The 24107-nt window shown below is 42.3% G+C and overlaps 3 protein-coding genes across 5 annotated transcripts; all 3 read left to right on the top strand.

Moving 5' to 3' along the window:
* Positions 1–985: 985 nt before the first annotated feature.
* Positions 986–4862, top strand: zn235 (Zinc finger protein 235). 2 transcript variants are annotated; one of them, XM_014209704.3, is made up of 6 exons: positions 986–1567; positions 1655–1758; positions 1862–1925; positions 2097–3192; positions 4190–4234; positions 4587–4862. In XM_014209704.3, the coding sequence occupies exons 1-4, from the start codon at positions 1261–1263 to the stop codon at positions 3179–3181; spliced, it is 1560 nt and encodes a 519-aa protein (XP_014065179.3). In that variant the 5' UTR covers positions 986–1260; the 3' UTR covers positions 3182–3192; positions 4190–4234; positions 4587–4862.
* A 3334-nt stretch (positions 4863–8196) lies between these two features.
* On the top strand, positions 8197–16705 carry LOC106610385 (uncharacterized). Of its 2 annotated transcripts, XR_001329896.3 has the most exons (5): positions 8197–8648; positions 8739–8842; positions 8949–9012; positions 9200–11172; positions 16193–16705. XR_001329896.3 is itself a non-coding variant. In XM_014209729.3 (4 exons), exons 1-4 carry the CDS (start codon positions 8339–8341, stop codon positions 10279–10281), a joined length of 1560 nt encoding a protein of 519 aa, XP_014065204.3. In that variant the 5' UTR covers positions 8197–8338; the 3' UTR covers positions 10282–16705. The 2 variants fall into 2 exon arrangements, 1 of the variants encoding a protein (XP_014065204.3); XM_014209729.3 differs by having other exon boundaries at positions 9200–16705.
* Positions 16706–18121: 1416 nt separating this feature from the next.
* LOC123723723 (uncharacterized) lies at positions 18122–24036 on the top strand. The gene is made up of 4 exons (XM_014209726.3): positions 18122–18591; positions 18678–18781; positions 18982–19045; positions 19214–24036. The coding sequence occupies exons 1-4, from the start codon at positions 18276–18278 to the stop codon at positions 20305–20307; spliced, it is 1578 nt and encodes a 525-aa protein (XP_014065201.3). The 5' UTR covers positions 18122–18275; the 3' UTR covers positions 20308–24036.
* The last annotated feature ends 71 nt before the right edge of the window (positions 24037–24107 follow it).

The following is a 24107-nucleotide window of genomic DNA, read 5'->3' as shown; positions in this document are numbered from 1 at the left end:
AACAGCAAGTCTTCAAATTCAGAAAGCAACAGCAACAACGTTGCAGTGCCATGATTTATTTTCTCTCGTTTCGAAACGGACTGCATTTTATGACGGACCACAACAACCAATGAATGTATTTGTAGCAGGGAAAGCGACACTGCATCTGACTAAAGTTGTACTGTTGCGAAACAAGACGAGTAAAATATAAATTGTATTAAAAAAAACTCTGACTTTGAACAGCAGACATGTGAGTTTCCTAAGATACTCTGTACTGTTTGATCAAATAAAATCTAAATGTATTTACGCGGACATTTTTACCAAAGTCAATCATGTATCTATTTATCTGAAACCCCCGGTAAAAAAAATTGAGTTGCTTTGCTTTCCTACGAGTGTCGTCCACATGATCCTGCCTTTTATTCCCATCGTCTGACAGAAGATAGCTTTGTCTTTCTTCTTCCAGTTTTCACACTCAACAACTGTAGTTTAGACATTTTTGTGATCTAACTGCGCAACAATCCAAAGCAATAAGGTTAATATTGTAGTCTATCAAAGTAATCACAACTATTTTACCAAATTTAACTTGGGCTATGTGTAACTTCTTTGCTTAAAATAGTTAACTTTTTATACTTCTTCCACTACTAAAATACGTTTAGAGCTAAAGCAACCCCCACAACTTTACTTAATGTTAAGTTACCAATGTATTTTTTTTTCATTTACAATATTCTAATTTGTAAAAACAAAAAACGAAATGTTGTTAGCTAGGAATCCCATTGGCTATTTATCCATTATATTTACATAATTGTTTTGTGCTTTCTCAGTGCGGTGCTTCAGTTCGTTTTGAGACTACTAACCCTTAGCCTACTCTGTTATTTACTTATTTTTAACTGAAGAAATATATTTATTACCTTTAAATTCAGGTTGTTTGCTGATTCTGTATTTTTGTATTTTAACTTAATAGTGAACTTTTTTTTGGAGGACAAGGAAGGCGGATTTTCAAAACATTAGACTCATTTTAGCAGCACCTACAACATGATAGAGCAGCTGGTGGCAAAGTTCAAAGGTACAACTAACAAGTCGTGTGTGTGTAACCAATTTTTATTTTAAAAACCAACCTTTATTTTGAAAAAAAATCCAGGAAGTTGCCTTAGTTTTGTTTCCGGAATGAATTTCTGTGTGTAGTGTACCGTCTATATTGTGAACTTTCAGTTCTCAAAACGTTGACTGAATACTGCAATTTACTATAACATAATTGTGTAACATTTACATAGTTCCAAGGACATGTGCGATAGCGTCGCCTTTCATGCTCAGCTAGCTTCAATAATTGAGGTTTTGGCGAATGCAGCCGTTACCGAAATCTGCAAACTTGTAGATGACGGCCATGCTGCTTTACGTTTGGAAATTTCACATAGTCAGAAAGAAATCGATAACCTGCGGAGGAAGCTGCTTTTGACAAAATACCAGAATTCTCAACGGAGCACAGAGAAATTCGGAGCCCTGCGACGCACAGTTCACAGGCGCGACACAGATCTTGTTGCCCGAGCAAGAGAGAGCTTCGTTGGAAAGTCAACAGGCAGGCATGAATATTGTAGGTTTTTTACCTTATTTAAACACGTTCAAAATAATTTGAAATGTAGAATATATAACGTTTGAGGGTTTATCTTTTCTGGTGCAGTGGAGAATCGTTTTTCCTACAGTGAAGGGGACAACTTTACAAAGGATGTCACGAACTGGAAAGACTCAAGACGCACAGCGACAGACCAGGATGGATGCATGCAGGTTAGTTGTCGTTGACACGGTCAAATTGATGATTTGTCTTTTCATATTTCAAATGGCGGTGGGGATATTTTTCTAATCAAATTTTCTGATGAATACAAAACAGATGGCAGATATGCAAGAGTCACCTCTTATCAAAATGGAGAACCTTGGCACTAGCAGAACAGAAGGTAATTTTATGCAACTAATCAAATCTATGCAATTTATACTTTGTTGAGTGAAGCCTTTATTGCAGTATTTTATTAACTTCTTAGTCATTACCCATAACCAATAAATAAGGCAAAAAAGAATCCGTCTTCACTACAGGAAGCTGATGTTGTGCTTTACATTGACCATTTCAGAGATTGTCCAACTGGTCAGTGAGAAGGTCATGGAGGGTGAACCAGGTTATTCGTCATCTACTGAAACCACAGACCTTCTGGACCAGCAGGGCAACAGACACAGAGCTCCAGACACCTCACTCAATATAGAACCTGAAAACCAGACGTTCCAGCATCCAGCATCACAATACAACAGAGCAACACAGGACCATCAGGTTGCTGAGGGTGTGACCTGGGAAACTGACCATCAACCCATATCATACAGCCTGTCTCAATGGACAGAGAACCAAGAGACTGACAACCAAACTGTGAATGCTCCTCACAATGCAGGGCCAGACTCCAAGAGGCTGTCTGGACATCCAGAGAGGAGAGGGGTGTCTGGTAACTCTGGGGTCTACATGTCTGCTTTGGGCTCTCTGGACTGGGTGTCTGATGTGGTGATGGTGGACTCAGTTCCCATTAAAGTGGAGGCAGATATGAGTTCAGAATGGAGCATAACTGGCCAAGAGGCGACATCTGGAGAGGTCTGTTCAGACGGCAGGCAGCTTGTGGACAACAGAAGAAGAGGGGGAATGGAATCTGGACAGACAAAGTGTCCCACTGACACTGAAAACACAGAGCAAGGGACAACTGTAGGATCAATGTCCAAGATGCCAGATTTCAATGGACTGTCCAACCGAAACAGCTTTTCATCCCCAAGGGTTACTCTCCACCAGGTTCCCCAAAGAGGGAAGCAAGCTCCCTTCCTGAATTTCAACAGAGGCACCAATTTTTCATCGAAAGGCATAGAAAAGCAGCCGCACCAGCTAACATCTCACTCGCCCAAGAGGCAGCTCCGGTGCAGCCTCTGTGGAAAGCTCTTCCCTCAGCCGGCGCAACTGCGGAGTCATATGCGGGTCCATACGGGGGAGAAACCGTACAGCTGCAGCCACTGCACCAAGCGCTTCTCCCACAGGCACCAGCTGAAGATGCATGAGAGGGTGCACACCGGAGAGAAACCATTTAACTGTGTCTACTGCGGGAAGTGCTTCACCCAGTCCAGTCACATGAAGAGGCACCTCCTCGTCCACACTGGTGGCAGGCCACAGGACATTGTGCTGCCCTAAGTGTCCCCTTGGTACAGATCTAGGATCAGCTTTCTCTTCTCCAATCCTAACCTTAACCATTAGTAGGAAAACATCTAAAACTGACCCAAGATCAGTGTGTAGGGGCAACTTCACACTACTCCGCCTGGTGTAATTATAGGCAAGGCCAGGAGTTTTCTCACTGCATGACCAGACCAGGGAAAAACTCCTGGCCCTAGTTGTAAGGGGAATGGCTCAACACAACTGTGGTTTTCATATGAACACTGGGTCCTTGTTTTTAACAGTTTGGATAGTTACCACATTGAACACTACCCTCTGTGTGTAGTGGTAGTGTTTTCAGTTCAGCTGGCTTGATGCTTCATCCAGAGTGGACTGTTAATGTATAAGTTATTACAGGTGAAGATTTTAAACATCCTTATGAATTTGTATTGGTGCAGTGGTGAACCAAAGAACAGCAATTACGAATGCAGGAAGCTTTGGACAGGTGCCTGGGTGAGCTAGGCCTGTAGGTGGTCGAGAGCGCGCTGCTCGGCTCGTCTCGTACCTGGACATAGGGAGGAGGAGGGTGCAGGGAAGAGCGTGACGATGACTGTCACTTTCTGGACATCGACATGGCAGAAGAGCAAATCCATAGGTTCCCTGGGTGCCAGCGCACTCCTGGCCCTTGAAACAGATCTGGCGACCCAGCAGGTGCAAGGCAAGAGTGCTGACCTGGAATGGTAGGCTGTCAATGGTTGGCTTTAGAGGTTTTATTATGGTTAGTTTTATCGACGGCTTTATTGAACTATCTTGATATCACTTTACAATTTCCATTATATTCAACCTAGGAAAACCCTTGTCTATTCAAAGTGGCAATTTGTTTTTGAGTAACAATTATAATTCATTGAATTAAATGGGTTTTAATTCTATCAGAATTCTCTCTGGTTTATTACTTTCCATTCGGACTCTGTTATGAGTAAGCTAAACCAGTTAGGATGTGCACCAGTACTCTAGAACCAAGCTACTCACTCACCTCTTCTTTATTCCCAGAATCCCCAGAGGTACTATGGTCTGAGGAAACATAATCTCTTGGAGGTAAGTAACAGTACCTGTAGATTTATCTAACCTAGAACAGGCAGAACATCACCTTCCTACTTTCATAATATCAGATTTGAAACCGTTCACTCATAGTTTTTGATTCTCCATACATGATGCTAATAATTTTGGGGGGGATTAACATTCATATAATAGATTAATATAAATGTCTTCTACACTTGGACATGTAGCCTTAGTGACTTACCTCTCTCTCTATATATATATATATATATATCTCTCTATCACATACATGCATACCACTGCTTAGCGGCCAAACTGATTGTTCCGGACTAGCACCTGATCTATATACAGATACAATATGGAAACCATTGAATTAACTTTGTCTTTGCAGCTTCCTCTGGAGTCGCTGGTGTGGATCTTCTGGGATATGTTGCGTGTGGACGTGAAGAGAGGAACCTGTCTCTGGTCACAGCGGAACCTTCCGTACCATCCTGAGAAAGCTGTCATCAAGGCAGAGTGGCTACTTTGAAGAATATAAAATATTTTCATTTGTTTAACACTTTTTTTTAGTTACTACATGATTCCATATGTCAATTCATAGTTTGTGTCTTCACTATTATTCTACAATGTAGAAAATAGTAAAAATAAAGAAAAACCCTTGAATGAGTAGGTGTGTCCAAACTTTTGACTGGTACTGTATATACTTTTTAAAACTATAACCAATAAAATGTTTCATAAATTAACATGGGTTTGGATGAGAACCATAGGAATACAGAGGTAGGTATTCAAAATGGTCTGGCACCTTGGCCAATTAAGCTAACGTTACAAGACCCAACTTTAAAACATTCAGGCTATCCTAACTTAAAATTCTTTAAAACTGATAGACTATAACTATACATTTGCATAAAATACTCTGCAAAAGTAACTATTGAACTGTTCAAGTTAAAGACACCACACAAATTTTCACATGTTCAGGCCATCCTAACTAAAACAATATTTAAAACATTAATAAACTACAAATGTGCATAAATTAGCATATCCATAAAAGGGTACAGCTGTTGTCGGAGTTTAGTGACGAAAAGTAGCTAGCTAACGTCAGGTAACATCTCTTGTCTCGTCATTGTGCAGCCCAAATGTAGCCGTTGCTATGGGTACTCACACACGCAGAGGAGCGCATGGGGCAGTGCAGGAAGCAAGGTACAGACCGAGATTAGCTATTGATACTAATTGAGGAAGTTACTGTGTTTCTAATTTTGGGTTGAGAAATCGGGCTCCAGTAGGGTAGGGCCTGAGCGTCACCAGCATGGGTAGAGCTCGGCCTAAAATATCATACCTCCGCTTTTCTTTTCATTCAAATAGTTAAACTACCACTAAAATACTTTTAAAGAGCTGTCATCACTAGATGTACCATCATATTTCCCTCCCCAAATAATAGCCTAAATGTTTCCTTATGAGTTCCTCCCTTCCACCACAACAGCAAGTCTTCATATTCAGAAAGCATTTTCTATCTGACTTTGAACAACGGACCTATGAATACTCTACTGTTTGATAATTACATCATCATTAAACTAAAATCAAACTTCATTGACATGTTTACGAAATGCACCTATTTATCTGAAACCCCCAGCATGGATTGAGTTGCTTTTCTTTCCTACGATTGTCTACATGATCCTGCCTTTATTACCATCGTCTGACAGACCTCTTTGTCCGATGTTATTCTTCTTTCAGTTTTCACACCCAACTGTAGTTTAGACATTGTGATCTTACTGCCCCACAATCCAAAGCAATACGGTTGATATAGTAGTCTATCAAAGTAATCAGACCAATTGTTTTACTAAATATAACTTTGACTAGAGTGCGTTCAGAAAGTATTCAGACCCCTTCCCTTTTTCCACATTTTGTTACACTACAGCCTTATTCTAAAATGGATTAAATTATTTTTTTCTTCAAGCTACACACTACACTATACTGACAAAGTGAAAACAGGATTTTAGAAATGTTTGCAAATGTATTAAAAATAAAAAAAACATACCTTATTTACATAAGTAATCAGACCCTTTGCTATGAGACTTGAAATTGAGCTCAGGTGCATCTTGTTAACATTGGTCATCCTTGAGATGTTTCTACAACTTGGAGTCCACCTGTGGTAAATTCAATTGATTGGACATGATTTGGAAATGCACACACCTGTCTATATAAGGTCCCACAGTTGACAGTGCTTGACAGTGCATGTCAGAGCAAAAACCAAGCCATGAGGTTGAAGGAATTGTGTAGAGGCACAGATCTGGGGAAAGGTACCAAAAAAATGTCTGCAGCACTGAAAGTCCCCAAGAACACAGTGGCCTCCATCATACTTAAATGAAAATAGTTTAGAACCACCAGACTCTTCTTCTTGGTCGCCCGGCAAAACTGAGCAATCGGGGGAGAAGGGCCTTGGTCGGGGAGGTGACCAAGAGCCCGATGGTCACTCTAACAGAGCTCTGGAGTTCCTCTGTGGAGATGGGAGTACCTTCCAGAAAGACAACCATCTCTGCAGCACTCCATCAATCAGGCCTTTAAGGTACAGTGGACAGACATAAGCCATTTCTCAGTAAAAGGCACATGACAGAGCGCTTAGAGTTTGCCAAAAGGCACCTAAAGGACTCTGACCACGAGAAACAAGATTATCTGGTCTGATGAAACCAAGATCGAACTCTTTGGCCTGAATGCCAAGCGTCACGTCTGGAGGAAACCTGGCACCATCCCTACGGTGAAGCATGGTGGTGGCAGCATCATGCTGTGGGGAAGTTTTTCAGTGAAGGGACTGGGAGACTAGTCAGGATCGAGGGAAAGCTGAATGGAGCAAAGTACAGAGAGGTCCTTGATGAAAACCGACTCCAGAGTACTCAGGACATATAACTGGGGCGAAGGTTCAACTTCCGAAAGGACAATGACTCTAAGCACACAGCCAAGACAACGCAGGAGTGGCTATGGGACCAGTCTTTGAATGTCCTTGAGTGGCCAAGCCAGAGCCCGGACAAGAACCCGATCGATCTCTGAAGAGACTTGAAATATCTGTGCAGTGAAACTCCCAATCCAACCTGACAGAGCTTGAGAGGATCTTCAGAGAAGAATGGGAGAAACTCCCCAAATACAGGTGTGCCAAGCTTGTAGCGTCATACCCAAGAAGACTCGAGGCTATAATCACTGCCATAGGTGTTTCAATAAAGTACTGAGTGATGGTCTGAATACTTATGTAAATGTAATTTCAGTTTTATTCATAAAATTTTTTTGCAACATTTTCTAAAAACCTGTTTTTTTCTTTGTCATTATGGGGTATTGTGTGTAGATTGGGGGGGGCAATTTAATCAATTTTAGAATAAGGTTGTAACGTAATAAAATGTGATCAATCAAGGGGTCTGAATACTTTCCGAATGCACTATTTAAAGTAAATGCTTTGCTTTAAATAGTAAAGTAAAACTGGTTCAACTTCTTCCACTTTAAGGAGCTAAAGCAAGCCCCATAACTTTACTTCATGTAAAGTTAGCATCTAGTTAGCAATTTTTTTATACAGTTTTGTAATTAATTAAAAAAATATATATTCAGATTTCTATTTTTAATCTTTCTACTGTTACATTGATCAGCATTAGAGTGCATTCTCAGTGTGGTGCTTTAGTTAGTTTTGAGACTACTAACCCTTAGCTTTCTCTCTTGATTTACTTATTTTTAACTGAAGGAATACATTTATTCCTTTTAAATTCAGGTTGTATGCTAATTCTGTATTTTTTAACTTTAACTTATTAGTAAAATTGTTGAAGGACAACGTGTGCTTGTTATATTTGTATTCACTTAATTGAAAGGCATTTTTTTTTTAACAATTTGATTCCTTTTAATAGCAGCAACAATATGATACAGCAGCAGGTGGCAATGTTGGAAGTTTGAACTAAGGTAAATCGTGTGTGTGTGTGTGTGTGTGTGAACCAACCTTTATTTTGAAAAGCAAACTGTTATTTTGAAGAACGGTCCAGGAAGTAGCGGAACAAAAACAACAAAATTGTGTTCAATGCTCTATGGTGTGAACTGTATAGTCTGAAGACGTTGACTTTACACTACAATGCAAATTACTATAACATAAGTGTTTAACATAAACACAGTGCTAAGGACATGTCCGATACCGTCGCATTTCATGCTCAGCTAGCCTCCATCGTCGAGGTTTTGGCGAATGCAGCCGTTGCCGAAATCTGCAAACTTGTAGATGACGGACATGCTGCCTTACGTTTGGAAATTTCCCATAGCCATATAGAAATCGAGAACTTGCGGAGGAAGCTGGTTTTGACAAAATGTCAGATTTCTCGACGGAGCACAGAAAGATTTGGAGCCCTGCGACGCACAGTTCACAAGCACGTGGACACTAATCATGTTGCCCGGGGAAGAGGGAGCTTTGTAGGGAAATCGACAGGCAGACTTGGATATTGTAGGTTTTTTACCTTATTTCAACTCGTTCAAAAATGGTTGGTAATGTAGAATCTTTAACGTTTATGAGAGTTTCTCTTGTTTGGTGCAGTGAAGAATCGTTTTGACGACATTGAAGGGGGCAACTTTATGCAGGATGTCACGACCTGGAAAGACGCAGGATGCACAGCGACAGACCATAATGGGGGCATGCAGGTCAGTTGTCATGGACACGGTCAAATGTATTATTGTTTAACCATATCCACAAGTGCTGATGTGGATATGTTTCTAATAAAATGTTTCTGATGAATACAAAACACAGATGGCAGTAATGCAAGAGGAAACTCATGTCAAAATGGAGAACCTTGACACCAGTACAACAGAAGGTATTTTTTTGTTGTTGCAACTAATCCAATCTATGCAATTTACATGTTATGTTAAGTAAAGCTGTCCATGTTTATTGCAGTATTTGATTAACTTCTTAGTCAATACCCATAACTAATAAATAAGGTAAAGAAGAATCAGTCTCCACTACAGGAAGCTGATGTTGTGCTTTATGTTGACCCATTTCAGAGATTGTCCAACCGGTCAGTGAGAAGGTCATTGTGGCAGAACCAGGTTCTTCATCATCTACTGAAACCACAGATCTTCTGGACCAGCAGGGCAACAGACACAGAGCTCCAGACACCTCACTCAATATAGAACCTGAAAACCAGACGTTCCAGCATCCAGCATCACAATACAACAGAGCAACACAGGACCATCAGGTTGCTGAGGGTGTGACCTGGGAAACTGACCATCAACCCATATCATACAGCCTGTCTCAATGGACAGAGAACCAAGATACTGACAACCAAACTGTGAATGCTCCTCACAATGCCGGGCCAGACTCCAAAAGGCTGTCTGAACATCCTGAGAGGAGAGGGGTGTCTGGTAACTCTGGGGTCTGCATGTCTGCTTTGGGCTCTCTGGACTGGGTGTCTGATGTGGTGCTGGTGGACTCAGTTCCCATTAAAGTGGAGGCAGATATGAGTTCAGAATGGAGCATAACTGGCCAAGAGGCGACATCTGGAGATGTCTGTTCAGACAGCAGGCAGCTTGTGGACAACAGAGGAAGAGGGGGAATGGAATCTGGACAGACAAAGTGTCCCCCTGACACTCAACATGCAGAGCAAGGGACAACTGTAGGACCAAGGTCCAAGTTTCCAGATTTCAATGGACTGTCCAACCGAAACAGCTTTTCATCCCCAAGGGTCACTCTCTACCAGGTTCCCCAAAGAGGGAAGCAAGCCCACTTCCCGAATTTCAACAGAGGCTCCACTTCTTCATCGAAAGGCATAGAAAAGCAGCCGCAACAGCTAACGTCTCACTCCAGCAAGAGATATCTCCGGTGCAGCCTCTGTGGGAAGCCCTTCCCCCAGGCATACCTAAGCAGGCACATGCGGGTCCATACGGGGGAGAAACCGTACGGCTGCAGCCACTGCACCAAGCGCTTCTCCCACAGCCACCAGCTGAAGAGGCATGAGAGGGTGCACACCGGAGAGAAACCGTTTCAATGCGTCTACTGCGGGAAGTGCTTCACCCAGTCCTGCCACATGAAGAAGCACCTCCTTGTCCACACTGGCGGCAGGCCACTGGACGTTGTGCTGCCCTGAGTGTTCCAGGCTAAAGTTCAGACTAGATACAGATCTAGGATCAGCTTCCTCTCCCATAATCCTAACCTTGACCATTAGTGGACTTTTTTTCTTCTTTAAACTGACCCAACATCAGCATCTAAGGGCAACTTCACACTACTCCTCCCAGTGTAATGATAGGCAGGGCCAGGAGTTTCTCACCACGTGACCAGACCAGGGAATAACTCCTGGCCCTAGTTGTAAATGGAATGTCTCAACACTACTGTGGTTTATATATGAATATTGGGTCCATGTGATTTTCACTTTGAATGGTTTCCTCATTGAACAATTCCCTCTGTGTGTAGTGGTTGTGTTTTCAGTTCAACTGGCTTGATGCTTGGTCCAGCGTGGATTGATAATGTATAAGTTATTACAGGTGAAGATTTTAAACGTATTTTAGTCAGTTAGATGCTCTTATCCATAGCGACTTACAAGAGCAATTAGGGTTAAGTGCTGTGCTCAAGGGCACGTCGACAGAGTTTTCATCTTGTTGGCTAGGTGATTCCAACCTGCAACCTTTCAGTTATTGGCTCAACACTCTTAAACGCTAGGCTACATCCTTATGAATTTGTATTTGTGCAGTGGGGAACCAAAGTACAATAATTAAGACTACATTTCCATTAACCTGTCAATAAGACGGATTCCCTATCAGATATGAAATCTATGTGAACAGAATTCCGGAAGCACTGGACAGGTGCCTGGGCGAGCAAGGCCTGTTGGTGGTTGAGAGTTTGTTGCTCGTCTCTGTTCGTACTTGGACGCAGGGATGAGGAGGAGAAAGGCGCAGGGTTCCCAGACGCCAGCGCACTCCTTGCCCTGGAAACGGACCTGGCGACCCAGCAGTTGCAAGGAGAGAGAGTGCTGACTGGAATGGTAAGCTGTCAATGTTTGTCGTTTATACAGGGTTTAATATGGTTGGATTTGTAGAGTTCGATAAAGCCATCTTGATACCCCTCTACCCTTCCCATCATATTCTGCCTAGGAAAACACTTTTCTATTCCCAGTTGCTATGAGATTTTGTGTCTCATAATTAGAATCCATAGAATGGTCTTTTGGAGAAAGGATTTTTGGGATATATTTGACATTTGTATCCTAAAGCGTAATTAATTGAAGTTTGAATATTTGTGACATTTTGGCCTTACCCAGAACTCCTTAAGACTCCATGTTTCAGTGGTAGGTGCTACAAAGCAACATTTAGTGTCATATATGACTACCACTTGCTCTGTATTTTGATTGCAATAACACATTTCTTGCATAAATTTATGAATATTTACAAATATGAATATTGAAAGTATACTTTTTTTTTTATTAGGCTTTAAACATTTTTTTTTACAAACATTGTCAAACATAATATACTTTACAGGCAATTCAAAGTTATGCTAGCTTTAAAGTTAAGGCTTCTTCTATAGAGATACTTTGGCATAGTAAACAATGTAACCAATCACAGCCCTCCTTTTAAGTGTCATTGCACATCCTGCAAATCAACAGCAGAGGTGACTATTTTGAATCCATTTTCACACTCACTCTGTTGGTTATGCTTAAAAATGTGTTTATTACTTTAAAAGTAGCAGAGATTCCACTCTATCAAATTGTATTTGTCACATACACATGGTTAGCAGATGATAATGCGAGTGTAGCGAAATGCTTGTAATTAACTCTACTTTGTCTCTATACTGACGCTTAGCTTGTTTGATTGCCTTGCGGAGGGAATAGCTACACTGTTTGTATTCGGTCATGTTTCCGGTCACCTTTCCCTGATTAAAAGCAGTGATTCGCACTTTCAGTTTTGCACGAATGCTGCCATCAATCCACCGTTTCTGGTTTGGGAATGTTTTAAGTACGACATCGCCGATGCACTTGCTAATAAACCCACTCACCGAATCAGCGTATTCATCAATGCTGTTGTTCGCCGCAATGCGGAACATATCCCAGTCCACGTGATCGAAGCAATCTTGAAGCGTGGAATCTGATTGGTCGGACCAGCGTTGAACAGACCTGAGCGTGGGAGCTTCCTGTTTTAGTTTCTGTCTATAGGCTGGAAGCAACAAAATGGAGTCGTGGTCAGCTTTTCCGAAAGGAGGACGGGGGAGGGCCTTAGATGCGTCGCGGAAGTTAGAATAACAATGATCTAGGGTTTTGCCAGCCCTGGTAGCGTAATCGATATGCTGATGGAATTTAGGGAGCCTTGTTTTCAGATTAGCCTTGTTAAAATCCCCGGCTACAATAAATGCAGCCTCAAGATATGTGGTTTCCAGTTTACATAGAGTCAAATGAAGTTCGATGTGTCTGCTTGGGGGGATATATGTGGCTGTGATTATAATCAAAGAGAATTCTCTAGGTAGATAATTCGGTTGGCATTTGATTGAGGAATTCTAAGTCAGGTGAACAGAAGGACTTGAGTTCCTGTATGTTGTTATGATCACACCACGTCTCGTAAATCATGAGGCATACACCCCGCCCTTCTTCTTACCAGAAAGATGCTTGTTTCTGTCGGCGCGATGCGTGAAGAAACCAGCTGGCTGTACCGACTCCAATAGCGTGTCTCGAGTGAGCCATGTTTCCGTGAAACCAGGAATGTTAGTCTCTGATGTCTCTCTGGAAGGCTACCCTTGCATGGATTTCGTCTACCTTGTTGTCAAGATACTGGATATTGGCGAGTAGTATGCTCGGGAGCGGTGCGCGATGTGCCCTGACCAGAAGACCGCTCCGTCTGCCCCTTCTACGGCGTCGTTGTTTTGGGTTGCCGGCTGGGATCCGATCCGTTGTCCTGGGTGGTGGGAAAAACAGAGGATCCGCTTCGGGTAAGTCGTATTCCTGGTCGTAATGTTGGTGAGTTGGAGTTGCTCTTATATCCAATAGTTCCTCCCGACTATGTAATAAAACCTAAGATTACCTGGGGTAACAATGTAAGAAATAACAAAACAAAATACTGCATAGTTTCCTAGGAACGCGAAGTGAGGCGGCCATCTGTCGGCGCCGGAAGTAACCTGAGTCCTGGGTAATGTCAAATTCGAACTATAGTTTGTTATTTCTCAATTATGCTTTAAGACACGCGCACACACACACACACACACACACACACACACACTACTCAGCAAAAAAAGAAACGTCCTCTCACTGTCAACTGCGTTTTCAGCAATCTTAACATTTGTAAATATTTGTATGAACATAACAAAATTCAATAACTGAGACATAAACTGAACAAGTTCCACAGACATGTGACTAACAGAAATGGAATAATGTATCCCTAAACAAAGGGGGGGGGGTCAAAATCAAAAGTAGCAGTCAGTATCTGGTGTGGCCACCAGCTGCATTAAGTACTGCAGTGCATCTCCTCCTCATGGACTGCACCAGATTTGCTAGTTCTTGCTGTGAGATGTTACCCCACTCTTCCACCAAGGCACCTGCAAGTTCCCGGACATTTCTGGGGAGAAATGGCCCTAGCCCTCGCCCTCCGATCCAACAGGTCCCAGACGTGCTCAATGGGATTGAGATGAGGGCTCTTAGCTGGCCATGGCAGAACACTGACATTCGTGTCTTGCAGGAAATCACGCACAGAACGAGCAGTATGGCTGGTGGCATTGTCATGCTGGAGGGTCATGTCAGGATGAGCCTGCAGGAAGGGTACCACATGAGGGAGGAGGATGTCTAACCTGTAACGCACAGCGTTGAGATTGCCTGCAATGACAACAAACTCAGTCCGATGATGCTGTGACACACCGCCCCAGACCATGACGGACCCGCCACCTCCAAATCGATCCCGCTCCAGAGTACAGGCTTCAGTGTAACGCTCATTCCTTCGGCGATAAACGAGAATCCGACCATCACCCCTGGTCAGACAAAACCGCGACTCGTCAGTGAAGAGCACTTTTTGCCAGTCCTGTCTGGTCCAGCGACGATTGGTTTGTGCCCATAGGCGACGTTGTTGCCGGTGATGTCTGGTGAGGACCTGCCTTACAACAGGGCTACAAGCCCTCAGTCCAGCTTCTCTCAGCCTATTGTGGACAGTCTGAGCACTGTTGAAGGGATTGTGCGTTCCTGGTGTAGCTCGGGCACTTGTTACCATCCTGTACCTGTCCCGCAGGTGTGATGTTCAGATGTACCGATCCTGTGCAGGTGTTGTTACATGTGGTCTGCCACTGCGAGGACGATCAGCTGTCCGTCCTGTCTCCCTGTAGCGCTGTCTTAGGCGTCTCACAGTACGGACATTGCAATTTATTGCCATGGCCACATCCGCAGTCCTCATGCCTCCTTGCAGCATGCCTAAGGCACGTTCACGCAGTTGAGCAGGGACCCTGGATATCTTTCTTTGTGTTTTTCAGAGTCAGTAGAAAGGCCTCTAGTGTCCTAAGTTTTCATAACTGTGACCTTAATTGCCTACCGTCTGTAAGCTGTTAGTGTCTTAACGACCGTTCCACAGGTGCATGTTCATTAATTGTTTGGTTCATTGAACAAGCATGGGAAACAGTGTTTAAACCCTTTACAATGAAGATCTGTGAAGTTTGGGATTTTTATGAATTAACTTTGAAAGACAGGGTCCTGAAAATGGGACGTTTCTTTTTTTGCTGTGTGTATATATATATATATATAAACAATCCTTCCTATAAAGGACCCTATAATGGATTAAATTGAGTGAAAATAAAAAGTTCAAGTTTCGTGAGGAATCACCCATAAATGTCTTCTACAGTTTGACTTGTAGCCTACTGTTACGAATCCCTTTGGCCCTACAGTCTAGGGGGATGGAAACGAGACCCGTAAAATACTCATGCAAATTATAACAGTGAGAACAAAAACCACAGACAACTTAAATCTACCGTCAAACACTATAGGTTTATTTGGTAAACACACGGTAAAGGGGGGCGAGAAGAGGGGCTGAGCTGGACCCAAGGAAAGAAATAATAAATATCCAAAAACACCCCTAAGCTAGACTAGCCTGCTTTAAGAACAGCTAGCTAACTAACCAAAAATACAGTGGGTGGTCCGCCCAGTTCTAACTAGGGTATTTAGACAAAGTTTACCTACGGGTAGTGGATGCCCATGGGCGACTTGTCTTGGTACCCCCTTTTCCCACCAACCAACAAACAGTCATGAAGTACAACAATACATACTCACATAATTCCAGACAAATGTGACATGTAGCAACAAAAACCAAAAGAGGGCTCAATCCAAAGAGAGATAGCGAGAGATTGAGACACAGTGAGATCGAGCTCCAGAGAAAACAACTGACTGGGTTTTTAAACCATGGGAAAGGGGATGTGATTGAGTAAGAGAAAAGGAGCAGGTGTCTGATTGCCGACTGATTGGCGACACCTGTGAATAGGGGAGAAGGAAAGAAAATACACACAGGATACACACACACACAGGATACATGTATCCGTAACACCTACTTTGTGATTTTCCTGTCTTCTGTTCAACGACAAACACTTAGTCGATATAGGCAACTAAAACACTAAAAGCACAGTTGCTTGCAGCTTCCTCTAGAGTCAATGGTATATGTTGTGTGTGGAGGGGAAGAACCTTCAATACAATGCTGACAAATTATGTTTTCAGGAAGTACTCCACAGGGAAGGTTAGTATCGATAATTCCTTAAATCTGAACAAGCATATGGGATACAGGCACATTTTTTTTATTCATTCATTCAATTTCATGGAGTGCTCTGAGGACAGTTTCATGAACCATGTTTCCCCAAAAAATCTTTCCAGATAAAGGAATGCCTTGAATCTCATTCTGTGATTGGTTGTTACGGTCTTACAAACATCATTGTATGTCACCACTGTGCAAACACCTCAAAGTGTCTGTGTCTCATAGACTTTAGATTCTTTACTTGTTAATTCATATTCCATGTATTCCATTCTGGTTTGTCTGACAATCTGTTCTGTGTTTCTTTTCCAGAGATCTGATCCTGAACCCCAGTAGTTACTGAAAGGAGAAGCCAGTACATTGTGGTTACAGGTTACTGTGAATGATGACATAAACCATTATATGCTTGCTGCGCTTCTTACACCTCTATTAGTAATAAAACGTTTATTTACAATGTTCTCGTTTATTGTAAAAACAAAAAGCTACATGTTATTTAGGTGTTTAGCTATTACTCAAGACTATCTCAAATCCCTTTGGCTATTTATATACAGTACCAGTCAAAAGTTTGGACACACCTACTCATTCCCGAGTGGGCTCCAGAGTGACGCAGCGGTCTTAGGCACTGTGTCTCAGTGCTTGAGGTGTCACTACAGACTGGTTCGATTCCAGGCTGTCTCACAACCGGCCGTGATTGGGAGTCCCATAGGGCGGCTCACAATTGGCCCAGCGTAGTCTGGGTAAGGGTTTGGCTGGGGTAGGCTGACATTGTAAAAAATAATTTGTTTTTAACTGACTTGCCTAGTTAAATAAAGGTTAAAAAAAATACTTTGAAAGTTTCTTCAAGTGTGGTCGCAAAATCCATCAAGCGCTATGATGAAACTGGCTCTCATGAGGACCACCACAGGAAAGGAAGACCCAGAGTTACCTCTGCTGCAGAGGATAAGTTCATTAGAGTTACCATCCTCAGATTGCAGCCCAAATAAATGCTGCACAGAGTAAAAAAAGGAACAAGACATCTCAACATCAACTGTTCAGAGGAGACTGAATCAGGCCTTCATTGTCGAATTGCTGCAAAGAAACCACTACTAAAAGAGACCAATGAGAAGAAGAGACTTGCTTGGGCCAAGAAACACAAGCAATGGACATTAGACTAGGGGGAAGTCTGTGCTTTGCTCTGATGAGTCCAAATGTGAGATTTTTTGTGAGACGCAGAGTAGGTGAACGGATGATCGCCGCATGTGTGGTTCCCACTGTGAAGCATGGAGAAGGAAGTGTGGGGGTGCTTTGCTGGTGACACTGTCAGTAATTTATTTAGTATTCAAGGCACACTTAACCAGCATGGCTACCACAGCATTCTCCAGCGATACGCCGTCCCATCTGGTTTGCGCTTAGTGGGACTATCATTTGTTTTTCAACAGGACGATGACCCAACACACCTCCAGGCTGTGTAAGGGCTATTTGATGAAGAAGGATAGTGATGGAGTGCTGCATCAGATGACCTGGCCTCCACAACCCATTTGAGATGGTTTGGGATGAGTTGGACCTCAGAGTGAAGGAAAAGCAGCCAACAAGTGCTCCGCATATGTGGGAACTCCTTCAAGACGGTTGGAAAAGCATTCCTCAAGAAGCTGGTTAAGAGAATGCTGAAGAGTGTGCAAAGCTGTCAAGGCAAAGGGTGGCTACTTTTAAGAATGTAAAATCGAAAATATATTTTGATTTGTTTAAGACTTTTTTGGTTACTACATCATTCCATATGTCAATTCATAGTTTTGATGTCTTCACTATTATTCTACAATGTAGAAAATATAAAAAATTAAGAAAAACCCTGGAATGAGTAGATGGGTCCAAACCTTTGACTGGTACTGTATTCTATATTACATTTAAAAAATATATTTTTCTACTGTTACATTGTTTAGAATTAGAGTGCATTCTCATTGCATGCTTCAGTTAACCCATAGCCTACTCTTTGATTTACTATGTTTTAACTGGTGGAACTTATTCGTTTTCGGTTGTATGCCTATTCTGTTTTTGTGTACTTGAACTAAATAGTAAAATAATCATTTTTGGAGGACAAAGTGTGTGTTTGATTTAATTCACTACTTCAATGAAAGTCAAAGAAGGCTGATTTTAAAATATAATAATATTCCTTTCAGTAGCAGCTACAATATGATACAGCAACAGGTAGCAATGTTGAAACTAACATAAGTCGTGTGTAACCAACCTTTATTTTGAAAAACGATCCAGGAAGTAGGTGACATCTTGTTTCCGGAACAAGAGGAGTTGCGTGAAGAAGCGTAAGGTTTATGTTGGAAACCGTGAAGTCCTAAGACGTTGATTGAACAGTGCAATGCAAATTACTATAACATAAGCGTTTAATTAACATAGAGCCAAGGAGATGTCCGATACTGTAGCCTTTCATGCTCAGCTAGCCTCCATCATTGAGGTTTTGGCGAATGCAGCCGTTGCCGAAATTTGCAAACTTGTAGATGACGGCCATGCTGCCTTACGTTTGGAAATTTCACATAGTCAGAAAGAAATTGATAACCTGCGGAGGAAGCTGCTTTTGACAAAATTCCAGAATTCTCGACGGAGCGCAGAGAAATTGGGAGTCCTGCAACGCACAGTTCACCGACGCGTGGACACCGATAATTTTACCCGGGCAAGGGCAAGAGAGAGCTTCGTAGAAAAGCCAACAGACAGTCTTGGATATTGTAGGTTTTAACCTTATTTCAAAACGTTAAAATTAATGGATCATGTGAAATATATAACGTTTGAGCGTTGTTCTTTTCTGGTGCAGTGCAGAATTGTTTTGCCGACACTGAAGGGAGCAACTTTACACAGAATGTAGCCAACTGGAGAGACTCAGGACGCACAGCAACAGACCAGGATTGGGGCATGCAGGTCAGTTGGCAGAATGGTGAACTTACTAAATGACTGAGAGTTTGACTGTGTGATATTAGGTTCTTGTGTAAATATTTTCCGTCTGGATTTTAATGTATCTTATTTATTTTCTCATATTTCAAATGGTGTTGGGAATATTTTTCTAATAAAAATATGTTTCTAATTTCTAATAAAATGTTCCTGATGAATACAAAACACAGATTGCAGATATGCAAGAGGCACCTCTTATCAAAATGGAGAACCATGGCACCAGCAGAACAGAAGGTAATTTTGTTAAACTTATAGAATCTATGCAATTTACACTTTGTTGTTTGACTAATCCTTCAATGTTTATTGCAGTATTTGATTAACTTCTTAGTCATAACCCATAACTAATAAGGCAAAGAAGAATCAGTCTCCACTAAAGGTCGCTGATGTTGTGCCCCATTTCAGAGATTGTCCAACTGGTCAGTGAGAGCAGTGAGAAGATCATTGTGGCAGAACCAAGTTCTTCATCATCTACTGAAACCACAGACCTTCTGGACCAGCAGGGCAACAGACACAGAGCTCCAGACACCTCACTCAATATAGAACCTGAAAACCAGACGTTCCAGCATCCAGCATCACAATACAACAGAGCAACACAGGACCATCAGGTTGCTGAGGGTGTGACCTGGGAAACTGACCATCAACCCATATCATACAGCCTGTCCCAATGGACAGAGAACCACAAGACTGACAATCGAACTGTGAATGCTCTTCACAATGCTGGGCCAGACTCCAAAAGGCTGTCTGAACATCCTGAGAGGAGAGGGGTGTCTGGTAACTCTGGGGTCTGCATGTCTGCTTTGGGCTCTCTGGACTGGCTGCCTGATGTGGTGATGGTGGACACGGTTCCTATTAAAGTGGAGGCAGATATGAGTTCAGAATGGAGCATAACTGGTCAAGAGGTGACATCTGGAGATGTCTGTTCAGACAGCAGGCAGCTTGTGGACAACAGAAGAAGAGGGGGAATGGAATCTGGACAGACAAAGTGTCCCCCTGACACTCAACATGCTGAACAAGGGACAACTGTAGGATCAATGTCCAAGATGCCAGATTTCAATGGACTGTCCAACCGAAACAGATTTTCATCCCCAAGGGTTACTCTCCACCAGGTTCCCCAAAGAGGGAAGCCAGCCCACTTCCCAAATTTCAACAGAGGCTCCACTTCTTCACCGAAAGGCATAGAAAAGCAGCCACAACAGCTGACGTCTCACTCCACCAAGAGGCAGCTCCGGTGCAGCCTCTGCGGAAAGCCCTTCCACCAGCCGGCGCACCTGCGGAGTCATATGCGGGTGCACACAGGGGAGAAACCGTACGGCTGCAGCCACTGCACCAAGCGCTTCTCCCACAGCCACCAGCTGAAGATGCATGAGAGGGTGCACACCGGAGAGAAACCGTTTCAATGTGTCTACTGTGGGAAGTCCTTCACCCAGTCCGGCAACATGAAGAAGCACCTCCTTGTCCACACTGGTGGCAGGCCACAGGACATTGTGCTGCCCTGAGTGTTCCAGGGTGAAGTTTCCCCTAGGTACAGATCTAGGATCAGCTTCCTCTCTCACAATCTTAACCTTTGTCATTAGTAGAAAGAAATGCTAAACTGACCCAACATCAGTGTCTAGGGGCAATTTAACACTACTCTACCCTGCGAATGAAATGCAGGGCCAGTAGTTTTTCCTCAGAACGTGACCAGACCGGGGGAAATCTCCTGGTCCTAGTTGTAAGTGGAATGGCTCCACACTCGTGGGTTTTCATATGAAAACTGAGTCGATGTGTTTTTAACAGTTTGATTGGTTTCTACATTGAACGGTTCTGGTGTGTAGTGGTTGTGTTTTCAGTTTACTGGCTTGATGCTTGGTCCAGAGTGGATAGATAATGTATAAGTTATGAAGAAGACTCGATCCTGAGCTAGCCTGACGACTCACACTAAATTCTTCAGCTGCTCTGTCATTCACTACATACTTTAGTCTGAGACTGCCATCATTGAAGTTGTTTGTGGTGATGAGGGGCACTATGGGTGTTGTACAAAATAAAGTAATCAGTGACTGGATCGTCTCGAACCAATTAAGAGCGTCCATGCCAATGACGAATTTTCAAACCATAGCTTTAATCGTGCGTTTTCTGACTCTGGCCCAACCCAATCGCTTTCTGGACCAATCAGACAGCCCTGAATGTGTTCACATTCAGTGAAGGGTCGGTGAGGTACTCCGATCTGGACTCATTGCTCTCAAGAAACTGACATCTGAGGGAGTGGCGTAGGGTTTGGCCAGAGCAAAGAGTCTTGGTAGCCAGGAAAATCCTGATCCCCGGTAGAATCCAGTACATTGTGGTTACAGGTTCCTGTGAATGACGACATGAACCATTATATTCTTGCTGTATGATTGATGCACTGCATACACCCCTATTACCAATGTAATTATTAGTGCGGTTTGCGAAGCACGAGACCCCACTTTAAATCTCCGTCATACTTTATATTATTATTTGGAACGCTACTCCTCTTACACCGTTTAAGCTAGAAACGCCATTCAAACTTTAAACGTGCCGAGAGGTCAGGACCAATGTGCTTGCATACAACTTTTTATAGCTTTTGTACTTTTTAAACTACTAAGATTTTTGTCCCTTATTTACTTACTTTCATAGTTTTTATTCAACATTATAAAGGTCCTATTGTGACATCAGCTCCCAGACTTCCAACATCCATTCACGATGAACAATGCAACTTTTGACACATCTGCAACTTTGACCACTTTTCCAGCACTTTAGATAAAAACCTAGAGGGTAAGACATTGAGGTCTACTTCTCTGGTATTCAAATCTGGAATCGGAACAGAATGATCTACTGCCAATCAAAAAGTTACAGCTGTTTGTCTGAGTTTAGAGTGACGAAAAGCAGCTAACTAAGGTCAGCTAACAGCTCTCATGTCTCGTCGTTGAGATGCCCAAACGAAGCCGTTGCTATGGATACCAATGCATTTCAATGGCAAAAAAAGTGCCATATACTTGAATGGTAAAAATTTTTACATCTACATTTACAGTATCTCCTCTTTCACCATTTAAATGATCAACTCCAAACCAACATTGACATATTTAGACGGGCCCTACTTAGATTGCTTGTCAAAAGATTTGATACTATATATACACAAAAAATTGGTAGAAATGAACATGGGTTTGAATGAGAACCATAGGAAAAAAGAGGTAGCTATTCAAAATGGTCTTGCTACATGACCAACTTAAAAACATTCAGGCTATCCTAACTTCACTCTTTAAGATGATTATCAACTACAGATTTGCATAAAATAACTCCACCGTTCAAGCTGGAGAAACCAAACCAGCTTTCACATGTTCAGGCTATCCTAAATTCAAATTGTTGAACTTATATCAACTACAAATATATAAATTAGCATATCAATCAAAAGTTACAGCTCTTTGTCTGAGTTTAGTGACTAAAAGTAGCTAACTAACGTCAGCTCTCTCATGTCTCATCATTGAGCTGCCTAAACGGAGCCAATGCTATAGATACTCACGCAGAGGAGCGCATGGGGCAGCGCAGGAAGCAAGGGACAGACCGAGATCAGCTATTGATACTAACAGGAAGTTACTGTGTTGAGCAATCGGGCGCTGGTAGGGCCTGAACGTCACCGGCATGGGTAGGGCTCGGCCTAAAATGTCATGCCTTTCTTTTCATTTAAACTTCTGACCACTTTCCCAACAGGTTAGACAGAGACTTAGTGTATGACATCTTCCTCTACTTCACTGCTATTCAAGCTGAAATGGTGATCCCTGTTAGCCTAAATAGTTTATTTATTAGATACAACTACAGCTAGCTATCAGTAGGTCTACATACAAACCTGTTATACATACCGTAATTTCCGGACTATTAAGCGCACCTGAATATATGCCGCACCCAATCAATTAAAAAAATATATATTATTTTGAACATAAATAAGCCGCACATGTCTATAAGCCGCAGGTGCCTACCGGTACATTGAAACAAATGAACTTTACGCAGGCTTTAACGAAACACGGCTTGTAACAAATTAAAAATTAGCAGTAAACAGTAGCCTACCAAGAAAGTCATTGGTCACTATCTTCCTCCTCCTGTGCACTGAAACCATCTCCTTCGGTGTCGAAGTTGAATAGCCTCAGAATTGCTTCATCCGATATTGGATCGTTTTCATTGTCGCTCTCGTCACTTTCATCCGGAGGCAAATCCCCCGCTGAGCCCTCTTCAACACGCAGCAGTCCAGCCTTTCGAAACCCGTTGATGATAATGGATTTTCTGACAATGCTCCACGCTGTCAGGACCCACTGGCAGACTTGACCATAAGTTGCTCTTCGCATGCGGCCCGTTTTAGTGAAGGATGTCTCCCCACTTGTCATCCAAGCCTCCCACTGAATACGGAGCGCCACCTTAAATGCACGATTTACACTGATGTCGAGTGGCTGCAAATACTTTGTTGTGCCCCCAGGCGTCAGGGTGACAAAATGACTACCGTAATCAGAATGATGGGAAGTTTGAGAGCGCTCGATTTCATCTAAACAGTAAACAAAAAAGTTGTTTGACCGTAACCTGTTCGGCAATTTCATTGGTCTAATGAAAGCTTCATGCCTCCAAAAAACTGAGCACGTCACAGAATGTGTTTTTTTTTTTTTTTTAGAAAAAAAAATTGAAAGCGGGAAAAATCCATATATTAGCCGCGTCATTGTTTAAGCTGCGAGGTTCAAAGCCTGGGAAAAAAGTTGCGGCTTATATTCCGGAAATTACGGTAGTTCAACTACCACTAAAATACTTGTTAAAGATCTGTCAACACTAGATGTACCATCATATTTCCCTCCCCAAATAATAGCCTAAATGTTTCTAATTCCTTATGAGTTTCTGCCTTCCACCACAACAGCAAGTCTTCATATTCAGAAAGCAAAAAAGTTGCAGAACTATGATTTCTTTTCTCTTGTTTTATGACAGACCACAACCAGAAACAAGTATGTTAGCAAAGCTTGAATTAATGAATGGATATGCAGCAGGGAAAACGACAGGGCATCTGACTAAAGATGCACGGCATATTGCCAACAAGACAAGTCCAAAATAATATTTGAGTTTCTGACTTTAACAGCAGACTTGTGAGTTTCCTACAATACTCTGTACTGTTTGATCATTATATCATCATTCAACAAAAATCGACCTTGATTTACACTGAATGTTTTACAAAAGTAAATCATACCTTTATTTATCTGAAACCCGAGCATGGATGATTGAGTTGCTTTGCTTTCCTTGGAGTGTTGTCCACATGATCCAGCCTTTTATTACC

The sequence above is a fragment of the Salmo salar genome, chromosome 08, assembly GCF_965601325.2.
Source record: "Salmo salar chromosome 08, fSalSal1, whole genome shotgun sequence".
Taxonomy (NCBI): domain Eukaryota; kingdom Metazoa; phylum Chordata; class Actinopteri; order Salmoniformes; family Salmonidae; genus Salmo; species Salmo salar.
This window is presented reverse-complemented; position numbering and strand designations above follow the sequence as displayed.

Bases quoted from the DNA above. Each gene is read 5' to 3' on its own strand.
- LOC106610385 (XM_014209729.3), top strand. From the start codon at position 8,339: ATGTCCGATACCGTCGCATTTCATGCTCAGCTAGCCTCCATCGTCGAG. The intron at 8,649-8,738 runs GTAGGTTTTTTA...TGTTTGGTGCAG, and splicing joins GACAGGCAGACTTGGATATT to TGAAGAATCGTTTTGACGAC. The intron at 8,843-8,948 runs GTCAGTTGTCAT...TACAAAACACAG, and splicing joins ACCATAATGGGGGCATGCAG to ATGGCAGTAATGCAAGAGGA.
- zn235 (XM_014209704.3), top strand. From the start codon at position 1,261: ATGTGCGATAGCGTCGCCTTTCATGCTCAGCTAGCTTCAATAATTGAG. The intron at 1,568-1,654 runs GTAGGTTTTTTA...TTTCTGGTGCAG, and splicing joins AACAGGCAGGCATGAATATT to TGGAGAATCGTTTTTCCTAC. The intron at 1,926-2,096 runs GTAATTTTATGC...TGACCATTTCAG, and splicing joins TGGCACTAGCAGAACAGAAG to AGATTGTCCAACTGGTCAGT.
- LOC123723723 (XM_014209726.3), top strand. From the start codon at position 18,276: ATGTCCGATACTGTAGCCTTTCATGCTCAGCTAGCCTCCATCATTGAG. The intron at 18,592-18,677 runs GTAGGTTTTAAC...TTTCTGGTGCAG, and splicing joins AACAGACAGTCTTGGATATT to TGCAGAATTGTTTTGCCGAC. The intron at 19,046-19,213 runs GTAATTTTGTTA...GCCCCATTTCAG, and splicing joins TGGCACCAGCAGAACAGAAG to AGATTGTCCAACTGGTCAGT.